The sequence below is a fragment of the Fundulus heteroclitus genome, chromosome 2 (assembly GCF_011125445.2).
Source record: "Fundulus heteroclitus isolate FHET01 chromosome 2, MU-UCD_Fhet_4.1, whole genome shotgun sequence".
NCBI classification, from domain to species: domain Eukaryota; kingdom Metazoa; phylum Chordata; class Actinopteri; order Cyprinodontiformes; family Fundulidae; genus Fundulus; species Fundulus heteroclitus.
Genome location: NC_046362.1, coordinates 3,413,655 through 3,439,705, shown reverse-complemented (window position 1 = coordinate 3,439,705; position 26,051 = coordinate 3,413,655). Strand labels below are relative to the sequence as shown.

The 26,051-nt window shown below is 39.9% G+C and overlaps 1 protein-coding gene across 1 annotated transcript in view; it reads right to left on the bottom strand.

Annotated features, from left to right (window-relative positions):
• LOC105927064 (plasma membrane calcium-transporting ATPase 1) overlaps positions 1-26,051 on the bottom strand; it is a 59,002-nt gene that overhangs the window by 1,720 nt on the left and 31,231 nt on the right. Inside the window, exons 9-21 of the mRNA XM_021317086.2 lie at positions 21,261-21,404; positions 20,783-20,997; positions 14,693-14,935; positions 12,476-12,717; positions 12,156-12,393; positions 10,987-11,166; positions 10,778-10,865; positions 5,023-5,129; positions 4,712-4,903; positions 3,533-3,746; positions 3,104-3,315; positions 2,914-3,021; positions 625-813 (exon numbers count right to left, since the gene is read on the bottom strand). Coding sequence (XP_021172761.2) covers positions 625-813; positions 2,914-3,021; positions 3,104-3,315; positions 3,533-3,746; positions 4,712-4,903; positions 5,023-5,129; positions 10,778-10,865; positions 10,987-11,166; positions 12,156-12,393; positions 12,476-12,717; positions 14,693-14,935; positions 20,783-20,997; positions 21,261-21,404 — 2,372 coding nt within the window. The remainder of the gene's footprint in view (positions 1-624; positions 814-2,913; positions 3,022-3,103; positions 3,316-3,532; positions 3,747-4,711; positions 4,904-5,022; positions 5,130-10,777; positions 10,866-10,986; positions 11,167-12,155; positions 12,394-12,475; positions 12,718-14,692; positions 14,936-20,782; positions 20,998-21,260; positions 21,405-26,051) is intronic.

Here is a 26,051-nt window from a genome sequence, read left to right as displayed (position 1 = left end):
GAGGCAGATGACCGTTCACACTGAGCCCGGTTCTGCTGGAGGTTTTCCTTCCCGTTAATGGGGAGTTTTTCTTTCCACTGTCGCTTCATGCTTGCTCAGTATGAGGGATTGCTGCAAAGCCATGTACAATGCAGACGACTCTCCCTGTGGCTCTACGGTTCTCCAGGAGTGAATGCTGCTTGTCGGGACTTTGAAGCAATCAACTGGTTCCCTTATATAGGAAAGTTTTGACCATATATATATATATATATATATATATATATATATATATATATATATATATATATATACATACATAAACATCTATCTATCTATCTATCTATCTATCTATCTATCTATCTATCTATCTATCTATCTATCTATCTATCTATCTATCTATCTATCTATCTATCTATCTATCTATCTATCTATCTATCTATCTATCTATCTATCTATCTATCTATCTCTCTCTCTCTCTACATACATATACACACATATATATACATACACATTCTTTATTACGTAGTACACTTTTATTAGGCTTGGTTCATATAAGCAAGTACTTTGCAAAAGTATTCATCCCCTAACTCCCCCTATTTCATCGCTTTTAAAGAACAACAGTTTTCTTGAGCTGCAGAGCCATACCTGGGTCTGGATACGGTTGAGGCTGCGGCACCACAGCACCTGACCCTTCCTTAGCTCCATCTCAGCGTGGTCGATCTCATCATTGTCGTTCAGCTCCTCCAGCTCCTCCTCAGGGATCTCCTCCTGCTGTGTGCCATGACCGGCTGTTTTCAGGAACTTCAGCCACCTGGTGGGGACACTGGACACCAGCTGGGGGATGAACCAGATTACAAACCAGTCAGAGATAAACAAAACTTCTTTGAGGTCAGCCAGGGTGACCAGATGACCTGCTTTGTGCAAGACTGCATTTACAATGTTTTTGCCTTTTCAACCCCATCTCACATGTTAAGAAGATTTCCTACAATTTAGTTGGATTTCAAAAGTCTGCAGGATATATGCTTAAATTTATAGTCAGTAAACATAGAATGGTCACCTTAAAGTACTTTAAACAGATTTATTTTGTTATATTTTTCCCGGTGTGTAAGTTGGATGTGTCTGGTATAGTAAAAATGTTTAAAGATGGTATAAGTTGGTAAAGGATGGTAGGTACACCTCATTTACCACGAGGGGCTCTGGGATCAAAGAGGGCTGTTAGTTGGTGAGTGAATGGTACATGGACTGTCGATGTTCCTGCAACATCACTTTCAGTCTTCTGAACTACTAGTATTAAGATGTTAACAAAGATGACATTTTGCAACCAATTTTACATTTTTTTTTTGAGTTATTACTCTTCATGAACTTATTTATACAGTTTGCTGTTGCAATATAAGTGAGGTAAAGAAGTCTAAATAGTATGAATTTACAGATCTCAGTGTCAGCAGAAGTTAGTAAAGGATTGAACTTTAAGAGCTCCAATATCCTAAATGCGCTAAAAGCCATCGGCTACTTTACACATCTCATCATGTTTTACCCAAAGCACTGTGAGTGAATTATAACACAGCACATGTCAGTAAAGCTTCCATTTTACAATAGATGACCGCACCAGATACAGTCACAATACAGTCAGCTCCAAAAACAACAAAAGGTACATACTGAAGAAAATTGTATTTACCTATACTTCGTTCTATAATCCTCAGATCAATGAAATCCTGATCTGTGACATAAGGTCTTTTTTCAGGAGGGAATATGTAATAGGTAGAGAGAAATACAGTATGTAGAAGTAGAATATAACCACAAACAACCGTTTACTCATGTAAGTTGCCCGACAGTGAAGTCTAAAATTTAAAAAGCCTTTTATTGACCATAGATATTATTTTAAGCTGGGTGATGTTGATTATAAAGCTGTTGATCAGAATTAGTTTTTTTTATCATCTTATTGGAAAAACAGTGGCGCAGGTGCGAGGGTGTTCATCCTGCAACCGGTGGGTTGCTGGTTTGAACCTCCGCTACAGCCGTCTCAGTCGTTGTGTCCTTGGGCAAGACACTTCTCCCGCTTTGCATGCTGGCGGTGGTCAGAGGGCCTGGAGGTGCCGATGAACAGCAGCCTCACTTCTGTTAACCTGCCCCAGGGCAGATGTGGCTACAACGTAGCTCACTACTATCAGGGTAGTGGTGTGAAGCACTTTGGGGTCCTCAGGACTTGATAAAGCATCATAATTTTTATGATTTTAGTATTTCTTTAGAGCTAAATTTAGATTAGACTAGTTTGTCTACATAATCGTATGTAACTATGTGTGTGTGTGCCACGGTCACAATGGAATTTCCCATTTGCAAGACAATAAAATAATTCTTATCTTATTTGATAAAATTAATGTATTTCTTTTTCCCAACTTTTTATTAGATTTTTAGCAGTCTGGTGGTCCACACTTTGTATGCTGTTTTAATTTTAATGGGAACAAAACCTGTTCTAATCCACATTCTCCTGTCTCTGCTCTTTGAGTCTAGGGATGTTTGCTGCCTGTTGGCACCAAAAGTTGTAAGGGTGCTGTATGCTTTGTAACTTTCATCTGAGAGAACATTTGGAGTGCTTCAGTTATCTTCTTATCAGTTTGACCTATTTTATAAAAACAGACAAACAGACAAACAAAATAGTGCTTGCTATTCAACTGTTGTGAGAATTGTATCCTATGGCCACACATAGCCCAAATATTGCTCATTCGCACATCGCATATGGGGGGATCTGGGCTTCAAACTCAACACTATCATAACCAGAGAAGTGTCCAAGTCCTTACTCTGTACTTTGATATTTATTTGCGGTATTAATTCAAGGTTTATTCTATGGAAACGTTCACCACGTAATTGCCTTGAGTTCTGTTTCCTGTCCTACGTTTATTCCTAAAATAACATCACACAGGTAAGAGAATATCCTACCTGCCCCCACAGGAGACTGCCAAGACCCAAAAAGATACACCATAGCCACTGTTCTAGTGTCAGAGGCACACAGCTGAAAGCTTTACCACCAAAGTGCACAATCAGGACCTGGGGTAGACAGAACATTATTTTATTACCATACAATGCCATCTGACCCAACTGTATGAATTTCTTGACAGTGAAGGAATACCTGTACAATAAGTGTTCCCAGGATAATGGAGCAGAAGATGGGGTTGCCGAAAACACCCTCAAAGACATTCCTTTCTCCGTGGATCTTGCGAGCATTGAACTCGTTGAAGATCTGCATGAGGACGAACGTGTTGAAAACAATAGTGTAGTGTTCAGAGGGCGGCGCGTGAAGCGGGGCGTTCCTCCCACAGTCGATGTCAAACATCTTCTCACCTACAGAAGAATGGGGCAAAGAACAATCTGCTGTAGGGGTCTATAAAATTGCCCCTGGTGTAGTTTTTTTTTTTAGTACTGACAAATGATCTAAAATTAAAATAATCCCACAAAACGTTGATCTGTCGCTTAACAGGTACAAATATCCCTTTGTGCAATGTCTAGTTTGTCAAATCACTGCCCTAAAAACATCCAAAGAATCAGCATTTAGACCAACCGACAAAGAGCAGCGTGAAGATCAGTGTCAGTTGGTAGATGGCGTGGCCCAAAATGTTTTTCATCATGGTGCGGGAGATGAGCGGCTTGTTGCGCCCGTATGGGTTCCTGAGCAGCAGTGCCTCGGTGGGCGGCTCTGTGGCGAGAGCCAGCGAGGCGAAGGTGTCCATGATGAGGTTGACCCATAACATCTGGACAGCTTTGAGAGGAGAGTCCTTAAAATGCACAGAGAGGTAGCTGTTGAGGTCTTGATTATTTATTCGGAGCATGACATCAGGCGATGGTGGTGCATGTAAGACGATGTCATTTTCATAGCGCCTTAGCCATGTTTAACAGAACCTTCCAACAACCAAAAACAAAACCGAACCAAACATTCACTGAATCACTGTGATAACAGAAAAGTGAAAAAAAGACGATTTGCTTTGATTTAAAGCAGAGAAGCAAAAAATACATTGCTACAGCTATATGTTGTTTATTAGACATAAGGTCTATGAAATGTTTTCATTTCAGTTTAGTAGTTTTTCACACAGAAAGTGAGACAGTCACTACGGATGAATAGTGGCAGTCACTCTGTTTAAAACTTTTCATGTGTAATTAAAATGAAATTCTACTTGAGTTGCTAGAAATGAGAATTTGTAGTCTGTGTACGCTAGAGGTGCTGCAGTCCGCTGGAGCTACTATCCTGCAACTTTTAAATGCATCCTTTCTCCCAGCTGACTCGAGCGAAAGGCTTATTACCAGCAGCTGAATGAAATCCTGACATGGGAATCTCAGCTTTTTGATTCAGGTGTGTTGGAGAATGGCGGCATCTAAAAGTTGCAGGAAAGAAGCACTGGAGGAATAGACTAGGGCACCCCTGGGGTACCCTGAAAACATGAAGCTGCTTTAAACACGTGGTGGAGGACTGATTCCTAATATAATATAGAAAATATGAGACAAAGCCCACTTTACGTTTAATAAACGCTACAGGAGCTACGCAGCAGTAATGTGTAGCAGTCCATCTAGTTTCCACAACAGGATATCTTGGAAGAGAGAAATGTGTAGGAGGGACTGAAACAGGTACGTGAGAGGTGCTCTGTTCATACTGTCAGAGAAAACACGACTCACTCCCAAGCTTTCTCTGGCCTCTTATTAAAGGGACTCTAAAAGCCCTGAGATGTGGACGCTGTTTAAGTCTGACCTGGGTAATGCAGGCTCCGGTGATGGCCACGGTGACAGCCACGACGTTGACCGTGAGTTGGAACTGCAGGAACTTGGAAATGCTGTCATACACATTTCTGCCCCACATAACAGCCTTAACAATGCTGGAGAAATTGTCATCTGTCAGGATGATGTCAGACGCCTCCTTCGCCACATCTGTCCCCGCGATGCCCTGAGGATCACAGCGTGCAGCAGAGCGTCAGGCCTGCCATGTTTTTTTTCACGTGTTTCATAAATATTCTGGCCCAATTGTTAACAGTAGTATTGGATTCAAGAAGTTAAAAGATATACCATGGCGAAGCCAACATCCGCTTTCTTGAGGGCGGGGCCGTCATTTGTGCCATCTCCGGTTACAGCGACAACCTGCCTCTGCTCCAGGACAGTGCTGTCAATGATTCCTGAAACCACAATGGACAGATCACAGGTGAAGGACCTGTCATGGGAGCATTTTAAAGCATCACATTCTAATTTCCTTGACAGAAAAATGTATACAATGCTGACTTATATATAAATGCAACTTAAACTAGATTAAAGAGTAAGTTTGTACTTTTTGAAGTGAGCTTCTTTGATGTTATTATTGGTTGTAACTCTCCTACCTGTGATAGAAAGATATATCACTGTGAGCCTAAGGACCATAAGTCCTCAGAGTGGTGGAAACTAACATCTCATTAGAATACAGCAATTTATTTAATCTCACAATAAAAAGGTTCTGTATCAGTGGAGCAAGATGCAAGATGTTAGCAAATCCAAGCGCTTAAAGGGTAACGCACCCCCAAATCAACTTTCTTTTGCAAATAAACTGTTAACATGGTGGTCTTATAGTGCTGTCTACATATATGTTTTTGACAAATTAGGGCATATTTGTTCAAATCCTGCTTTTGTGTCTAAAATCGTCAGTGTGGTGTCCTCCTAGGGTTAAACAGTGGTCTTGCATTGAATTTCGAATCCATATTGCTATTGGTCCAAAGGTTTTTGTGACATACTTTGGATACAATGACTAGCAGCTCTGCCACCGGGGTTATATGTCAAGCCTTTTTAACATTTAATCAGTAAGTCTGACTATCCAGAAACTTTTATATCTACAACATCATTTTGACTAGTCATAATGTCACTATTGGTGACATTTCTAACAGTATCAATTTTTGATTTAAGATATAGCTAATGTCATTCTGATTGGTCAAAAGTACATTACAGATATCTATGATGATAAACTACAAATGAATAACAAAATAGTTTGAATCTTACTAGGCAAAACTGAATTACAAATATCTGTAATTAGACTTTTGAATAGTCAAAATCTACAAATATTTTGTATAAGAGTTTTGACTAAGTAGAATTATGTTACAGATGTCAGTATTTAGTATCAAGTATATCAAAGCTAGCTGCCCACCCCCTCTTCCTGAACACAGTCCCCTCCCTTTCCGGCGTATCCCCGCCCACATTGATGGAATTTTTCAAATTTGTCTGGGGGCAGGAATGGGCTTGTAAATGAGGGTGGGTTACACTTTAAGTAGAAGGGAAATTAACTTATTCTTCTCTTCTTCTTCAATACTTTGTATCTCTCATCTAAAATACTTTTTCAGTTCTGAACATGATCTGGAAATAACAGAGGTGATCCACTGTAGTCAGAGCCATCACTAGGAGTCATTGATCTTGTCTTGCCCTCAGTGCAATGTTTGAGTTGTAGCCACATGACGATACAAGCATGTCCCTGAAGATGAGTCCAGTTCTCAGCTTTTTATTTTCTCCATGTCCTTTAAATGTAAAATGTGTTATAAATACAATTTATTATCACATTATTATTCATGCTATTATTATGCTTTAGTCAATTGAAGCTGATTCTAGTGGGGAAAAACCCTGTATAGTCTGACGTCACATCACCTTTCACCCTCGCTCCTGTATTGGATCCAGAGGAAATGTCAGGGAATGTCTCCCGGAACATTGGCAAACTTTGGAATCTTTTCCAGTTGTGCAGCAGCATCAAAGATGGTATGCTTCTGGCCTTTCCAAGTTCGTAGTTGTTTGAAAATTATTCCCCCGATGGGACCACAATCAGCCCATTCGCCGAATTTGCCTTATTAAATGGACTGATACTGTCATGTTTGCAAATGCAAGAGGAGCTTGGAAGGGATGTGAGCCCATTTGGAACCCCTCATTAGTGAACTTCAGAACAGAAACATGAGGCATATCTTCCTGGGCCCCCTCAGAGATTTTGGAAACATGAAGATGAGGCAGATCCTCCTAGGATTTAGAGAACAAGAACTTCTGTCCAAGATGGTTAATCCTCAACTTCCTCAAAGAACTCAGGCACATGAAGACTTACATGTTGGAGGCTGGAGTTGAGGCGTTCTGGTAATAGTCTCCCCAACAGCAAGAGTAAGACATGGGGTTAGGCTGCTGGGGCTGCTGGGGCTGCTGAAGCTGCCGCCTGGGCTCTGGTGTTGTAAGCATAAAGTTCAACCTCTGCATGACAACACCTACCCATGTGGAAGAGGGGTGAGGCATTGGGCACAGGTTGTCTCTGCAAGGTGTGATGGCGGTGAGTAGGTGGGCAGCACTGAGGAGTCAAAGAGGAGCTATGTCGCCATGAGCTATTGCCTTATTAAAAAGGTTATTGAAGGTCAATAAAAGTTATCAGGCCAGCACATAGTTTTCTTCGACTCCTCTTGTTGGGTTCCTTGTCTGACTGGATTCTTCTATCATGTTTGTGGTTTAATTGATGAGGACCCAAATACAAACAAGACATTGGCGCATGATGAAGATAAAATGAAATGATGAAACAGAAGGATTTACAGAGCTCCTGGGTGGGAGCAACAGTAGAACCAAGCAATGAGGGAAAGACACCAAGGAGCTTAAGCATTAAGAAGGATCAATGAGCAAAGTAGAAACCAAGAGAGTACAATCAACAGCATGCAGAACAGCTGAGGGAGAATTCCAAAAAAAGTAAAAACAAAGAGGGAGAATCTTAGCAGGGAACTGAGGGAAGGATGAATAACGGACACCCTAAAAAAATAGCACTGAAAATCTACATTCAAACACAAGCGAGAACCAAGACATAAACAGCTGTGGACCAAAACAGATACAGTACATGTTCGAATGTCTAATGAATAGTACACCGGGAACCCGATATTCAAGCCAAACACAGTGTTGTTATTTCCTAAGAGTTTTTTGGATGGTTTCAAGGTGGTGACAAGACAAGTAATGGCTAATAAAGGTAGATTGCAGGGGTTGACCAGGTGGTGACAGCAGAGACAGGCAGATGAGCCGACTACTCAGCCAATGAGTCCTCAGAGAGGGCAGAGTGGGCACTGATCCACGCAGGATTACAAAAGCATGGCAGTGCACACGGGCACTGGAATGAGGAACTAGTGAAGGCAAGGCAGGCACAGGAACAACAGGATAAGCCTGCAGAGCACACCAGCACTGAGGAGCAGACATGCAGGCAGTAAATTGAGACGATCTGGCTGGGAATGACTGTGTGAGTCAGGAAGAATAAGCAGAGTCCCAGGTGCAACAGCATGATGAGAATTGGTGGCTGCAGGTGAAGCTGAATGGTGGCTGAGAGGAGCAAGGAACAGGGAAGGACCAATCAGCCCCAAAAACAGAAACAAAAGTCCAGATCATGACATGACGGAGTTTTTAGCTTCCACCACCTCCAAGGATGTGCTTCATTTTCAGCAAGCTTACAGCACTATGACATTTTTCTACAAAGGTTATGGGGGAATATTACCAATAATAACTTCTAAGAACTTATCAGAATCCATTTTTAAAAATCCCTTAACCCCCTCAGCGCAGTGAACATTGGTCCCCTACAGATTTCTTCTGATTTTGCTTTTTTTTTTAAACACAAATATTTCAGATGAAATTTATTATCAAAAATAACATTAAATAAGTCATTAAATACAAAACAGGGTTTTTGAAATTGTAATTTTATCTAGTTAGGAAATATTGCTATTTAAATCAACACGACCCTATGTCAAAAAGTAATCCCAAAACCTTGTAAAAACATGAATTGACTGTGAATAACCAACATTTTTTGGACAGTATAACAAGAAAAAGCTCAGGATACATAAACTCAGCCTAACTATAAGCTTTGTCAAATGGAAAGGTTTTAAGCCTAATCTACAAGGTTTCTGCCTCACTGCGCATTAGGTTCCACTGTTGAGCAGCATGACAGTTAAAAGATCTGTCTCCCCCTAACCTGGCAATCCACACTGATAATGTGTAGCACCGTCTGTTCTGCACATCATCAATCTGGGTCTGCTCCTATCGAAGCCGTTTGGGCAAAGGAGGGACATGCAGCAGAACTCTCGGAGCGGATCAGGTGTAACTGGCACCTAGTGTCCACCTACCAAAGTTTGGCTTTAGCCAATCACTGTATCAATGAGAACCCCTCCCCCATCCCCCACCCCCTTTAAAAAAATCATGAATTAACTCCTTTTTGGAATCCTGGACTTAATTTTACTACACAAACCCAGGACCTGAATACTGGATCACCTTAAGGACGAAGAAAAAAACATTAAACACTTTGAGACACCAGCAAACCAGTAATTATTCTCTGGTGGTGAATGCAGGGAACAGTGGGTAACATTCCCAGAAAAGACTTGTCTCCAAGCAATTTTTCCAGGAGAGCATGAACATCATCCACATGATCACAAAATAACCCAAATCTGCCTCACCTCTCAAGATCCCGGGTCTTTGGTATTTTTTTGGTTCCTGGGGATCATGCAGTTCTGTTTAGGTTGGCACCTTTTAGTATTTAGCATTATCTGTAGATTATTGTTTCTGTTATTGGTTGTTTATTTGTGTTTTATTCCCATTTTCCTGCATGCCCATCCTCAGTTTAGTTAGCTAGGTTATTCCTTGATATCTGGGCATTCATCATGTATTCCTTAGGTTCTGCTCTCCTTCTGCCTCTCCCAGATCATTGCCCTCTCTCTCCTTTAACCTAATTAATTACCTTTACTTCTCTGCACTGTGTCAATTGCTCCATCTGCTGTCCCTTCCGCCTCCTCCCCTGTTTAGTCAGCCAGTTCAGTCACACTCATTATCAGGTCCCCAGTTATGTAAGTTTTTGCCTTTCATTATAAATAAATTCCCCTCAACCTGCGATTCCCTACCTCTTGTCTGCGCTCAAACCCACAAACCAACACCCAAAACATGTCATCACTTGTATCAGATAAGGCCAGTGTTCATGATTTGATGATACTAAAGAGATTGGGGAAAAATTGCAAACACGGGAGGGTTGAAAGGCACAGGCCTATTTTTTATCTGCCAATATAGCATTGTTGGTCCCCAGAACTTTTGAGAAAGTATTCTGTGGACTGGCAAGACTAAAGCTGAATTTTGTTTAAGGTGTGCCTCCACATACATGTGGCGTAACAGTAATACAGCTTTTCATCAAAGGTCCTGGGGCCTCAGCAACTTGCTGTAATTGATGGAGCCATAGATTCCGCTCTTTACCAGAAAATAGTGAAAGACAGTATCTGGCCATCAATTCATGATTTAAACCTAAAGTCCAATGACCCCAACCCTAAGTTTTACATGGAGACCAACTTAATATGGCTAAAAACAACTAAATAAAGGTTTTCAAGTGGCGTACTTAAATTCTAGATTTAAACTCAGGCAGGTGCTTCCTGCTCTGAACCCTCCAATGTTGCTAAATTCAAATAATTAAAGCTACATTTTGCCTTGAAGAGTGGGCCAAAATTCCTCCAGAGGGATGTAAAAGACTGCTTGGTATTGTTAACTCTTGAAAGTAGCTGTTACAGCCAGGGTGGCACAAACAATTCTCCGGGTTAGGAGGCCAATTATATTTTCACTTTGACCAATGTGTTTTTTTTGTTGTTGTTAGTAAATGAAATAAAAATGTGAAAAGATGTCTACTGATGTTATTTTCATCTGATATACATTTAATAATCTGAGACTTGAGTGACAAAAAAAGTACAAAAAATCTGTTAGGGGCAAAAAGTTTTCACAATGCTGTATAAGTCATTACGTCTACTACCTGATGCATCATTTCTGCTCTGATTTATACATGACTAACCTTTGACCAAAGTGTGTTTGTCCATTGGAGATGATCGGGCAAGGACTCTCAGTTTGGGCCAAATCTTATCGATACGCTCTTGTTCGATCTGGTGGGAGAAAGGTGAGAAAGAAATTAGATTTGATTTGCAACCAGCCACCATGAGCAATAGCAGAATTATATTTTCAACTTTCTCTGCCTCAAGCTCTTTCTGTCATCACTTGTCTGACCTCGCCCAATTCGTTACGGATCCGTTGATTGAACTCTTTCCCTTCTATACATAAGAAGTCATCTCCGGGCAGCAAAATGCCACATTTGGAGGCAATGGCTCGAGCGGTGTTAATGTTGTCTCCCGTTACCATGCGGACAGTGATCCCAGCCCTCTGGCACTTTCTGATGGCTTCTGGTACCTTTGGGGAACAACCAAAAAAACAGATGAGCACGGAAATACATGGCGAGATCAAAAGAGCTCTTTGGATGGCTGCCAAAGCTGGAAATACATCCATCCATTCACTAATACATTTTTACACTTGGGAATGCCACCCATCTAGAAAGGCACCCAGGATTCAATACTTCATAGTAGGTACACCTGGTCTGGCGTTCTGTTAACTGTGACATCATCCAGGGAAGACAGATCACCGGCTTTTATCATCTAATGTAGAACAGATTACTGGATCAATGTGTGCTTCTGTGCTTTTTTTGTCGCTCTTATTGTGTCTCTACTCTGTCTTCTCTAATCCCCAGTCGGTCGAGGCAGATGACCGTTCATACTGAGTCTGTTTCTGCTGGATGTTTTACCTCCCTGTTACAGGGGAGATTTCCTCTCCACTGTCACTTCATGCATGCTCAGTATGAGGGATTGCTGCAAAGCCATAGACAATGCAGACGACTGTCCCCTGTGGCTGTACGCTCTTTCAGGAGGAGTGAATGCTGCTTGTCAAGACTTGATGCAATCCACTGGGTTTCCTTAGATAGGAATTTTTTTGACCAATCTGTATAATCTGATTGAATTTGTCTTTGGAAAGGGCCTTGAGTTGACATGTTTCATGAATTGGTGCTATATAAATAAAATTAATTTTTTTTGTTTGTTAAATCTTATTTTTATCAAGCAAGTGAAGAAACAATTACCTGTCCAGATTACAAGGTGTATGGATAATGCTTTGATGTACGAGTAAAATGTTTATTCGTATGTACAAATTAGAAATTCTGATGTGATTTTCCACTCTTCTTCTTTGGCCCATTTGCTGGGCCTGGTGTTAAATCAGCATCTGCCTCTATGATGGAAATACAAATCCCTTGAGATTTAGCCATTGTTCGGGGAATTGGCCGGTTCCTAGGACCACTCAGAGAGCTCCTGGATTTGTTTGGTTTCAGATGTTTACCAGGGGAGATGACAAACCTCAGGTCGAACGGGGTCCTCGATGCCAACAACGGCGATGCATGTAAGTCTAGAGAGGATCTCAGCCTCGTTGTCCCAATCAGGCTCTCCGTCAGTGGCAGCGAAGTCTCTGTAGGCAAGACAGATTGTCCTAAGCCCCTCAGATGCCATCGACTCGATCACATTCTTCACCAGTTGTTCTCGATCCTTGGGTTTGAAGACCTTGGCCTCTCCACTGGCTGTCAAGATTTTGTTGCACCTGAAACCAGATCACAGTCACATGATCAGAGTACAGCTGTAGGAGAGTGCAGAGCTGTAATGGGCAGAGGCAGTAAACCTACTTCTTAAGTAAGATCTCAGCGGCCCCTTTACTGAACATTCGGTAGCTGCCATCAAAGTTCTTCAACACGGTGCTCATGGATTTCCTCACAGAGTTGAAGGTGTAGACCTTGAACAGCTTCTCCTCTGGGATTTCATTTCGAACATTCTGGTAGTCTCGTTTTAGGTCCAGGCTGAGTCCCAGTAAGGCACATTCGGTCTTGTTTCCTATTTGGCGAGGCAGCCCACCCTCTTTCTCCGGCGGCTGTGGGAAGCGAGAACAATATTTATCCACACCACATACTAGCTTAATGTTCTGCAACTTCAAAAAGAGAGGACAACCTTTGTATTTCTTTGATAACATCTATTAAAAAGCGATAGTATGTTTGGTATATGACTTTATTCTTATTCATAAACTAACCATGGGAGTAGGAAATGCAATCACTCAAGCAGATTGTATTGGTAACCTCACTCGCCAAAAGCCTCAAAGTAAAAGTAACAAGCTTATTGCTGACAATAAAATAAAACATCTGAATTAAGTCAACAAAATAGTCACTTGTTTTTTTTACCACTGTCACCACATTGCATATTTTTGCCTTGCATTTCATTCAGGTAAGCTCAGGTTGTCTTATGGAGATGTTTTTTCTGCACTTATCAAGATCCACTCTCCTCAGCATGCCCAATGCTTGGATTGGCTCCAATGACAATGAAGGCCAACCGACTTCTCGGGAGCACACATGCAGGGAGAACTGCTCTTTTAAAACAACACAATGAAACCTCCCTAAAATGGATCTCTAGAAATATGAGGCAAGACAAGAAAGGGTATATTGAACAAGGTATAGTGGACAATCTTTTTCATCTTCGGGTTTGAGGGGGATCACCTTATATATTAGATGTCCCACATGCCAATCATTGTGACGTGCTCACCTAACGACAACGTGCGTGCTCGTCCCTTGCTAGTTTCCTCTTGCTGCGCATGCACACTTCTAGTATTTATGTATCCAGTAAGCTTCAGTTTCAGCCATTCACCGTAGCTCCGCTGCTCTCACCTTATACTTTGAAAATAGCTGCGAGTCGCAAGAAGCAAACTGTCTGACACGTTTATGAGAAGAAGAGGAAGGCCTCAGAAGAAAGAACTAAGACCAGAGTGGATTTGGGAGATTCTTCTGTCATGCAATCTGTCTTCTGTCTGAGGAGCAGCAGAGCAGGTAAGACGGTCTTGCACATGCACAGTTATTCAAAATGGGATATTCAATTTCCGGAAAAATCATCCACTCTACCTTTAAGGCTCTTAAAAACCTTTCAAAAGCCTTTCTTTTTGAAAAGAATAATGAGGCAGCAAGATTTAGGTTTACAAAGTTGGACTGAAGTAAAAAATAATGCATAGGACGATGCCTTTTAAACATACAAGACTGAAGCACAGATGCTTGGCCGTAATGCACAAGTGTAAAGCATGTCTGTGAAGGGATGTTCATTTGCCGCAGCAGGACACCCTTCAACCATTAAGTGGACCTAAACTACTCTGTGTGCCACAGTATTCTAAAGTCATTGACAAGACAATCCTCCTAAATACAGCAAGTTCATAACAGAATGGCTAGAAAAGAAAAAAAAGTTAGGGTGTTACAATAGTCCAGTCAGGGTCCAGACCTGATCCCAATTTAAATGTTGTTTTGGAATCTTAAAGGTATATAGCCACGTTATAAAAGAATAAAGAAAATAACAATTTAAGTTACTTTTGGCCTAATCTTTTTTACTAAATAACAACGGTGTGAAATTTCTTGAGTGTTTTTAACACCAGGTTATATTTAAATTATTTTATAACATGGTGAAGACCGGATAGTTTTATGTCCTGATCTGTAAAACTCTAGAATTTCAAATCTGTACTATGCTTGTACAAAGACTGTATAGGCCAATGAGGTAACAGGCAATTGGTATTCCAAAGATTGAAAGTATAATGCAAACATAGAAGAAATTTAGTGTGGAAAAAATTACTTCTGTGCAGTAGTACCAATGTCAAATTAAGGAAAAGAAAAGAACACCTGCTGTGCCGAGAATGAGGCAACTTCAAAAGTGCAACAATCTGAGAAACTCAGATCCTTGTCCTTGCTATTTAAACTTCTTTCCTGCTTTGCAGTCTGCTCTGCCGAGTGAATCCTGAAGAATGTGATCTGATGAGTCCTGAGCTGCTAAATACTTAACCCACAGAGCATCCTGAATGAACAGCTATTTTTAAAGCTCACCATAATCTTGGTGGTGTAGGCGCAGTTGACACCGATGCCTTGGATGAGCAGGTCCAGGATCTTGGTCGGGATGAGGTCGGGCTCGGGCACCTTTTTATAGTGCCGCCCTGCGATGTAGGTGTGCACCACCGTCATCCGGTTCATGGTTAATGTCCCCGTCTTATCCGAGCAGATTGCTGTTGCGTTGCCCATTGTCTCACAGGCATCCAGGTGGCGGACCAAATTGTTATCTTTCATCATTTTCTGAAAAACAAAACACAGATCACGGTTTTTAAATCAAATTTCTCAATCCATAGTTTTCTAAATACATTTCCAAAATCAAGTTGATGTTTGTGAGGAGGAAGTTAAACTGCTGCATGAGATTATGATCTGATCTGTGTTATAGGTCCAGTTAAAGGAATAAGAATATACATTTTAGGATTAAAAATGGCCACCAACCTTTTTCAAACTGAGAGCTAATTACTATGTCAGATGAAGGACTACCAGTACTGACCTTTGAACTAGAAGAGTCAGAGTTTACCTTACCTTTATGTAAAATAAACATATTTTTATGCTTTTTATTTTAGATATTGTCATTTTTAAATCTATGTACATGCTGGTGTGATTAAAAAGGAAGAGAATGCCCATGGGAATCATGTTGTCAACACCTGCTTAGAAAAGTCTCACTGACGAATTAGAAACAAGCTTTAATCAATCACAGTACGTTGCAAAATTAACTTTTCATTTATGGTTGAACACTGCAACCATAATCTACAATGTATTTTGTTACAGACTAACACAAAGTTGCACAGCAAAGTCATAAATTAAAATGACACATGGTTATGATTTTCTATTTTTTTATTTTATTTTTTTTGCAAATAAACGTGTCAAAGATGTGGAGTACTTTTTTTTTTAGCTCCCTTTAGGATCATCCATCTATCCATCCATCCATTGTCTATACCTCTTATCTTTGCAGGGCAGCATGGGCTTTGGTGACGCTTATCTCTAGATGTCAGTGGGTAAAAAGTAAGGTACACCTTGGACAGGTTGCCAATCCATCCCAGAATACAGAGATGGACAAACAACCATGCACACACAGACTAAAGGGTGATTTAGATAGATCAATTAATTTAACACTTTCCAAATTGTTGGACAGTGGGAAGAAGATGCATGCATGGGTAGAGAACCTCTAAATTCCATGCAGTAATTCAAAGAGGTTTCAAATCCATGACCTCCTTTCTGTGATGCAGCAGTGCTAGCAATGTGTATCCCTCCCTTTACACTGATACCCCTAAATAAAATGTGATGCAACTGACTGCTTTCAGAAGTCGCCTATTTGGTGAATAGAGTCCACCTGTGTGCTATTTAATCTCAGTAAACAAGCACATCTAAAAAAATTACGATCTCCTGAAAAGGTTCAATGTTTGGCTTTGTTTTCCTGATGCTGTTAGTTCACTAACGCTCTCCAACAAGCCTCTCAGACCTTCACAGAACAGCTGGATTCACAGGTGAAAATATTTTCCATATTTTTTGATCACTCATCTTAGAGAGTAAAACTTAGATAATATAGATTAATTCCAAAAAGAGTGAATAATTTCAAGTTTGTATTTCTCGCAGTTTTGACGATTAATGTTTGCCGATAATGAAAACCTAAATTTCACTGTGTGAGAAAATTAGTCTTTCTGGAATATGAAATCAACATATCCCTGAAGCCTGTCAGCAGAAGGAAACATGAGGTCCTCTAATATTTCCTGGGTAAATGGCTGCATTAATTGTGGACTTCAGAGAAGCCAGTGGACCAACACCAGCCGATGACATGGCACCCCAGATAATTGACCTTGCCTGCAAGATGAATTCTCGCAGTATTTGTGCGTTCACAAACACACGAGAATCCATCTTGTATTGCTACCGCTTCAACTGTATTTGACAGAACCAAAAATGGTTCGGGCCAATCACGTTACAGTATTGTGGTTTAAGGCGGGACATACAGATGTGATGAAAGCAACACGCCAAAATATGAAATAAAAATGGGTAGAATTTTCTGGAAACTATTGTATTTGCCCTTAATTTGAGCAGGTAAATCATCTGCCAATGGAATGATAATGTTTTACCCTTAAAATAAGATCATTAGTTTGACTGCATTTGAAATAACATGACGGAGATGAGTTGGTCCTTTAAATGCAGAAGTCTTATTTAATTAGCAGATCATTTAAACCTGCCTATCAAATCAAGGAAATATACACTTGTTTCACTTGTTGGTTTGGCTGTGCCCACAGCCGAACCAACATAAACATCTTGCGCAGGAGGATGTGCACGTAGCTGCTGGTATCACATTTGTTTTATCAAAAGTCATGATTTCTTCTTTCAAAGAAGAACTTCAAGAAGTTCCCTTCACTAGCTTACCTTGTTAGGGTTTCCCACACCAGGTGCTTACATTTTCATTTGATGCCGTGATTGGCTAAAACTAACCTTTGGTAGGAGGACACTAAGTGTCGCTTTGCCCAATCAGCTCGGAAGGTTTTGTTGAATGTCACTACTTTTCTGGAATGGATTCGATAGGAGCAGTCCGAGATTGATAATGTGCAGAACCTAGAGTGCTACGCTTTATCAATCTAGCTGGCCAGGTTACTCTTCCTCCAGACTTCAAATGAAATGCAAACTGTACTTTCATCCAAAAAAAAGACTTTGGACCACCTAACAACAGTCAACATATTGGATGGGTCTCTCCTACTCAAGACTGGCATAGTAATTAATGAGCGTAAACGGTGAGGGAGCAACTTTACTCATATTTTCTGCAGCTTATTGTTGCAACAACTGGGGATAGCTAATGAAAGTAGATCACACATCGCAGATCACCATTTTGGGCTGAGATTGATTATGTTTTTACTTCGTGAGAACAATGCAGAAACCCAAAAGATGGACCATACTTTTATGCTTATTAACATGTTATTAATGTATTTCACGAAGTAAGGCTGAATCAATTTGCCAAATTAAGTACCCTGGAGTTATGGAGTAGGTACCTACATATGCCAGAGGCTGTGCAACACAGTTCCTTTTCAAGGGTCTGATGCTCCAGCCCCATTTACAAGCAGGGTAGTGTAAGATACTGGAATCATCTGGAAATTTTACAGAACACTTTTCCAGACATTTAAGAAACACTGTGTGTATGTATTTGTGCATGTACAGCAAAAATATCGAGAAATTAATTTTGGTGTGTAGAAAAAGCCCATGCTTGTACAAGTGAGAGAAAGTGAAATAAATTGAAATTAATAACCCAAATTGTTTTGTTTTTTTTTATATAAAATGTATTAATTTATACATGTATTGATTTAAAATACCACACGTCTTTTCGTTTAAGAGCATAAAACAAAGTATTTCAGCATGAACGTACATATTTATTTACATTAATAACAATATGCCATACCACATGTCTGTCTTTGTTAAATAGCATAAAACAATGTATTTCAGTATGAAATCACATGTTTATACATTAATATGCCGTATATCTGTCTGTTAATGAGCATAAATGTTATAACGCTAACGCTATTAAACATGTGTTTTTTCATGTGTAACAGCATCCTGGATCATAACCACATATCCGCCGCACAAACTAAACTGTCTGAAATGCGGGTAAAAATTCAGGGAGTTATGTTTTGTTTTAGTTGGGCAATCAGCTTCCTCAGTACAAAAACGTCACCTCTAGCGCCAGACCATGGGGCGTCCACCTATATAATGTCTATGAGCAGAATACTCAAGAGACACCATGGAAACATATTTAACAGGGACTAAAAGGAAGGTGGAGAGAGATAAGGAGACAAATGACAGTCCCTGAAACTTTATGGATTTTAGCCTGTTGGATGATGCAAGTGGCAGAAAATAAAAACTATCCCTTTGTCGCCTAACATATAAAGGAAATTGCTAACGTTCTTCAAGAACAGCTGGTTGAGAAACTCAAAGACAAACATTTTGCCTTATTATTCGATGGAGCCACTGACAGCAACAAAGACTAATTGCTTATGTACATTGGGATATGACAAACTCACTGGGTGAGGATCTACATTTTTGTAAATATGTCAGTATGAACATATATACAAGTATGAAGTCACAGTCACAAGGGTAGCATATTTTTTCAATTTTGCAAATTACAAGCACTTTTAGACACTAAAAAACAATCTTAATAAAGTTACTCTTTGTTGTAAGAATATCTACTTTTTATTTTTTGTTTTATTTAATGATACTACTGGTACTAAGGATACAATATTATGCAGAGGTGTAGTCTACTTGATTATAAGTACACCTAACACAATTTTTATAAGTCTTATAAGAATTTTATATAGACAAATACCATTTACAGTCGCGGCGGACAGTAAGGGTTTTTTTTTTTTGGGGGGGGGGGTCTTCTTCCTCTGGGGGTGGGGGTGTGTGATAAAAGATAATTGGGAAGCATTGAACTAAACTAACAAGCTGGGGGAGGAAAGAAGCCCAGAGGGTTTCAGAAGCAATTTCCGCCTGAAGTGCACAACCAAAATAAATCAGGAATAATTCCACAATTACCAGGTGTGAATGCAACCTTTAGTTAGCAGTGTAAAGGTAAGGCATAAAATAATAGTTTTCCAGTGGAACCACTATCACAACTGTTGCTATGTCTAATTTAGTTGTGATAAAACAAAGAAGATCTTTTCTTTGTTCATTCATTTTTGAGCCTCACCTAATGTTTGTTCTAAATACACCATGAAAGGGAAAACCACCATGAAAGTCCTTTTGAAGACCCAGGAAACACCTCAGATTGTATTTTTTAATACAGCTGCCTGGGGCTACATTGTAGCTTACCAGCATCATACATGTGAATGTGTGAGTGACTGAATGCAGTATAAAGTGCTACACAAGTGCAGGCAATTTACCATAAAAAACACCTAGAAACCAATCATGGCACACAAAGCCTGCTCTTAATTTCTTCCCAACACATCTATTATAATGAGGATAATTATAATTATGGTGGTATTGGACGCCTGAGTTAAACAGGCTACACTACATTTATGAGATATATTTGGTAATAAATAGAATACACATATAAGAAATCCTTTTAAGAGTTTGGTAAAGACTTGGAAAACAGTTCACCACAAAGAACGAAATTCGTCTTTCACAGGGCTAAAGCTGAATCATTGGCAAGATTGAAAAAAATCATCCCGCTCACACATGCTCTCCATCCAGTCTAACAGAGCTTAAGCTGTATTGCACAGAAGAATGAGCAAAAGGTTCAGTCTCCAGATGTGTAAAGCTAGTAGAGACGTAGCCTAAAATTGTTGCACTTGTAATTTTAGTAAAAGATGGCGACCAAAGCAGCGTTCTCAGGGGAACCTGAAGAATAGCGAGGCACCATACTGAAGCCGCAGGGCGCCATTGTTTTTACAATTAATGCTGGAAGTTCACTCCAGAAGCATTGGTGTAAAGTTCAGTTAATTTGGTAGTTCATATAGTTATATTTTATTTAATTCACGACTACATCTTTAAGATAGTTAGTTCGATCTGCTTTATTTTAGTTTAGATTCTCATTGGTTTGTTGTTGGTCATGTGACAAAAACAAGGAAGTGCGGCTGTGCTGGAAGTTGAAAAAAGACGAAATAAAGCGTGGTCGCAAAAATTCATCTGTCTCCATCCTTTCGGTTCTCCTTCAGGAGAGTGATCCAGACACCATTTATTTGAACCCTCACGTTACATTGGCAATTTTTTCTACTTTATATAACACGCTGAGACTGAGAGAAAGGTAAGGAAATCTAAACGTAAGGTCAGTGGATTCAGTATTCAGTACGACTTCATTTACTTCCGGTTGGGACCAACTTTTGCTGATTTCCTCAGACTTCTGTTGTATACTGTCAGCATTGATTGTAAAAATGGCAGTGCCCTGCAGTAAGGTACTCTTGGAAGAAAAATGTAAAACATGGAAGTTTATGGCTGTAAAATGACAACACGGTACAGGGGTTATCAACATTTTGCAAGCTCCTGTAAAACCAGCTTGTAAGTACCGATATAAATCACATTCTGGTCAGCAATGGCATTGGCATTCTTTTGAATGCACACAGATGCGAACCTGACAGCCTTTGCAAAACTGACCTTGACTGAATAGGCAAGGGAAATAGTGACAGCCAGGGGGAGACCTTCGGGCACAGCCACCACCAGCACCGTCACCCCAATGATAAAGAACTTGACCAGGAACTGCACGTAGACGGCCACACACTCTTGCAACCAAGGAAGCCCCTGAATCCAGAAGGTATCAATCAGGAAGCGAGTGATTAGAATGATGACAGTGAGGGCGGACATTAACAGACCTGAGCACAGAGAGAGAAACAGGACAGGGAAGAGTATATTGAGGCTGTAAAACTGAGCCTGAAAAAAAAAAAAAACGACAACAGCAAAACAAATGGGTTGCAATGAATGACAGTTGAATCTTTATTATACCCTTAGACTCAGAGGTATTTTACAAGGCTATGCATCTTTCTTAGGTCTACAGGTAAGATCTCAGAGAATGTTGACCTTTATGTAGCATAACATTCTCAGACTGAAAATCAATGCCTTAATCAACTATTTGTACCTGCTCGGCCAATCTGCACGGCCAGCTTGGTCAGCTTCCCTTGAAGGACGGATTTCTCCTTCTTTGGTAGAGCCTTCTTCTTCTCTAGTTCTCCATCTGCGTTGAGTGGTTGCATCTCAACAATAGCTCCATCCTTGCTTTTCCCTATGTGAAACAATAGGGGAAGTCAGTAATACATCCAAAATAATGAACTGGTACAGCTTTAAAAATGTAACAAAAGTAATTTTTAACAATGAGTAGTTACATTTAACAAACAAAATGCTGCTCTAAACATATGGAAATGAAGCGGCACAACATTCTATAGATGCATTTAAAAAAAGAAGAGAACTTAAAAAGCCAACATCTGACTTCAAAAGCAAGCATAAAGATATTTTTTTATTGTAAAGACCATAAGGTGACAATTGTTGTGAATGGGCATTATATTGAGTCTTGTAAAAGTATTCACCCCCCCCCTTTAACATTTTCTCATATTTGATTGCCTCACAACCTGGAACTAAAATGGATGGTTAGAGAGTTGCACTACTGATGGACAATGTCTTCACTCCATGCAGGAAGCTGTTGCAGAGCTGGAAAGCTCTTTCTGTGACAGACTGCTGCATCCTAGATGCTCTAAGGAGCGCTTCTGCAGGTTGTTTCTCCCAGCTGCAGTCAGACTTTATGATTTCTGCTGCTCCCAACAGCCTCAATAACTGAGCACATCACGCTAATCGTTGCACAGATTCTGATCTGATCAGTAACTATTTACACTGTTCCCCAGATGCTAAGGTAATTTGCACATGCCTTAGCTACTTCGGGAACTGCTGCATTAGCATGCACATTGCATTGGGCCGACTGTGGCATGATGGGTATCGTCTTGCAATCGTTGTGGGTTCGATTCCAGCTTCCCCCCTCACATGTCGATGTGCCCCTGGGCAAAGCACTTAACCTCAAGTTGCCTACCGATCGGTGTATGAATGTGTGCATATTAGTAAGTGTGGTTGGGTGAATGGGACACTAGTGTAAAGCACTATGAGTGGTCAGTATGACTGGAAAAGCGCTATATAAGTTCAGTCCATTTACATTTGCAAAGGCTGTGGTTACATATACACATGCTAATTTTCAGTTTTGTCTCCTTTTAATATATATATATATATATATATATATATATATATATATATATATATATATATATATTATAAATATATGCAAAGAAGTTGATTGTAAGTCAAGGTTTCTTTGATGGAGGGATTATGAGGAGATTCTGTTATGGTTCGTTGTTAAGTTATTCTATCCTGAATGGATTGTGACTACTATGTAATGGTTAACACAAGCATTAGCATCCGATTAAGTTTTCCACAAATCTTTATCTATTTTATTGGGATTTTATGACATAGACCACAAGGTAGAGAATAAAATAATTAATGGGATTTCCTTTTTTTCTTTCGGAAAATATGTGGAATAGCACCTAAAGTTCTCTCTCAAATATGATGGAGGCAATGGAAACAGCACTTTCATAATGAAACTGTTCATTTACCCTTTGCCAGTAAAACAAGAGTTGAAACTAATTGTGGAAGTACTTCAGAACCAAAGGCATTTTTTGCTAAGAAATCCAAATTATTTATAAAAGTCAGTATTTCACCCTGAATGCTTGTAGTTATCAATATTCACACTGTTATACTTAGAGTATGTTTTCACTGTAGTAGTCATCGTATCACTCTCACTGACACCATGGAAGGTCATCTGTCCTGCGTTAAATTTGTTTTGAACTCTTAGGGACCTCCAATTTCAATGACATTACTTGTGTTGGAAAAAAAATAAGTTAGACAGAAAAGTAAAAATAAAGTGGAAAAAAAAGTTTAAAAAGATAATCAAATTGGCTTGTTCTTGGAAGAGTAGCAGCAATCTGTAAAAAATATGGGTACAGTTTTATTTTAGTTTTCTTTCTAAATCAAAAGCACTAAATAAGCATCTAAACCAAATACTTAAGCAGCAGAAGACAAAAAATAAGTGAGAAACTCAACTCCACAGAATAAAGTGAATACAGAATAGGGCTGGGCGATACGTAACAAAAATAACATTTTAATATTTTTAGTCTGAATGCCAACATTTTTTTCTTTTTAAATCTCGGAATCAAAGCTTTATCCCAAATGTCTCACAGGCACATATTTTAACAAACAGCTGTAGATAAGTATGAGAAACAGCTGAAAAATAATCATCTGGAATACATAAAAGTTTAATTGTTACACAGCATAGACCATCTCGATAGCAACAACATAGTCTCATCTCTTTTTTGAAAATCTCTTTTCAAATCTGGATATATTGGCCAGCCCTAATACAGAACAGCTTTCATGACAATAATTAAGAAAATCCCAAATATTTCAGGAAGCAGAAACATAAAGACCCATGGATCATGCCAAGACCCAGGGTGACCTGAACCCAGAACAGAAGAGGGGGTCTCAGAAGGAGAGCTTGAAACAATAAACAACCCAAACTCGGGTGCAATCACAGCCTTCAGACGGGGTACGCAGATGTCATGCTGACAAAGCATGACCTCTGCCCTGCTGACTCCTTAATTTGTCCAGATTGTTCCATCACAATTTTGTGGAAGGACCCGAATACAGAGAGGCACATGGAAGATAAAATCAATCAATCAATCAATCAATCAATCAATCAATCAATCAATCAATCAATCAATCAATCAATCAATCAATCAATCAGTTCATGCATTTGTTAAATTTTTTACAATTACTCATTTGCTTACATTGATTTATACATGAACAAACAGGAGCAGAAGGAAGATAATTGTTGTGTTATCTACTCCTTTGGAAAATAAATAAATAAAATAAAGATTATATGCAAAAAAAGTAATAAAAAACTATCAAACAAAAATGTAAAAGCCATGGCAAAAGCAATCCAATCCAATCCACCTTATGTATATAGCACATGTAACAGCAGAAGAAGTTTCCAATGTGCTGTACATAACAAAAAATTAAATACATATAATCTAATTAAATAAACTAAATAAACTAAAAGGAGACAGAGGACCACACAACTACGCGGTGTTAAAAGCCAAAGAGTAAAAATGGGTCTTAAGACGAGACTTAAAACACTCCACCGTAGAGGCAGTCCGTACATGGAGGGGCAAAGCATTCCAAAGTCTGGGGCCAACTACAGAAAAGGCTCTTTCCCCTCTGGTTTTTAGCCTCGTCTTAGGCACTATTAACTGAAGATGGCCCTCAGACCTCAGAGTACGTGCCGGAGAATAAATCTGGAGGAGGTCGGTGATGTATTGAGGAGCCATCCCATTCAAGGCTCTAAACACAAACAATAAAATCTTAAAATTTAATTCTAAAACGAACAGGGAGCCAGTGCAAAGACGCAAGAATTGGTGTAATATGTTAATATTTTCTGGTCCCCGTTAAAAGACGAGCCGCTGCATTTTGGACTAACTGCAGACAGGAGAGAGCTCTTTGGCTAATGCCTGAATAAAGTGCATTGCAGTAGTCCAGACGGCTAGAAATAAAACAGTGTAAAACCTTCTCAAAGAGGTTTAAAGATAAAAACGGTTATACCTTAGATAAAAGACGAAGATGATAAAAACACGATTTAAAAACACTATCTGTTCGTTCAGTTTAAAATCGCTTTCTATGTGGCACCAAGGCTGGTTACTTTGGAACACACAAAATGCTTGAAAGGTCCCAAGTCAGAGATGGCACTTCCAAACACCGTCACCTCTGTCTTGCTCTAATTAAGCTTCAGAAAGTTTTTTGACAGCCAAGCCTTGACATCACCCAGACAGTCAAGAAGGGGTGTCAGGGGGCAGTGGCTGTTTTTAGCAATTGGCAATTAAAGTTGACAATCATCAGCATAGAAATGGTACGCTATACCATGTTTGGTAAAAATCTCTTTGAGAGGAAGGAGGTATAGTGCAAACAATAAAGGTCCCAGGATAGAACCCTGAGGGACTTTTACGTGCAGTCCCCCAGCCTGACAGAGAAAGACCTCTCTGACAGGTAGGACCTAAACCATTGCAAGCAACCATTGCAAAAGCAACAGAAGCACAGGCTACCCAGCACTGTGGGAAACGGACAATGGAGAAAAATCTTAAACCGGGGTGTGTCAGGGAAGAGCCTGTCGCTTTGATGTGTTAATTCCTCAGTGATTGCGATATACAAAGGGGACATGGTTAGATCTATATTTTCTGGATTCAAATACACGGCATGCTTTAGGAGGAAATTTATGAGGGTTGTCTGCTGCAGCCCTCGGTCTCACGGCGCACCTTCAGAATCTCTGCATAAACGTAAACGTAAAAACTAAACGTAAAAAAATGTTTAGTGGTATAAATATCGCTAAACATAATATAGTCTAGCAACGTGTCCAGGGTGTACCTCGCCTCTAACCCAATGGCCGACCAGCACCGGCCTGTCTCCAGTGGTCCCTGCAAGGGTAAGCAGGTATTGACAATGGATGGATGGTATAAACGTTACTTTTGCATGGCAGCCCATAAATATTAACCGTCCATGCTTTTTCTCATGGATAAAGTGGTGTAATCCCAGTGTTAGTTTGTTGTGATGAGTTGAGTCACAACAGATTTTTAATCTGACTTGTTCGAAAATGTCCCTAACCACAGGATGTTTCCTCAACTCACCATGGTTTTATGAGCAACACCAGTAGAGTTAACTACTACTGCTTCAAGTCAGAGAGGTGGGGGTGCCTGCTTGAGTGTGTGTGTGTGTGTGTGTGTGTGAGCAAGCTGATCCCATCTCTGTAATGAGGTTATTAGTGGACAAGTAGGCACCAGCAGCAGGTAGG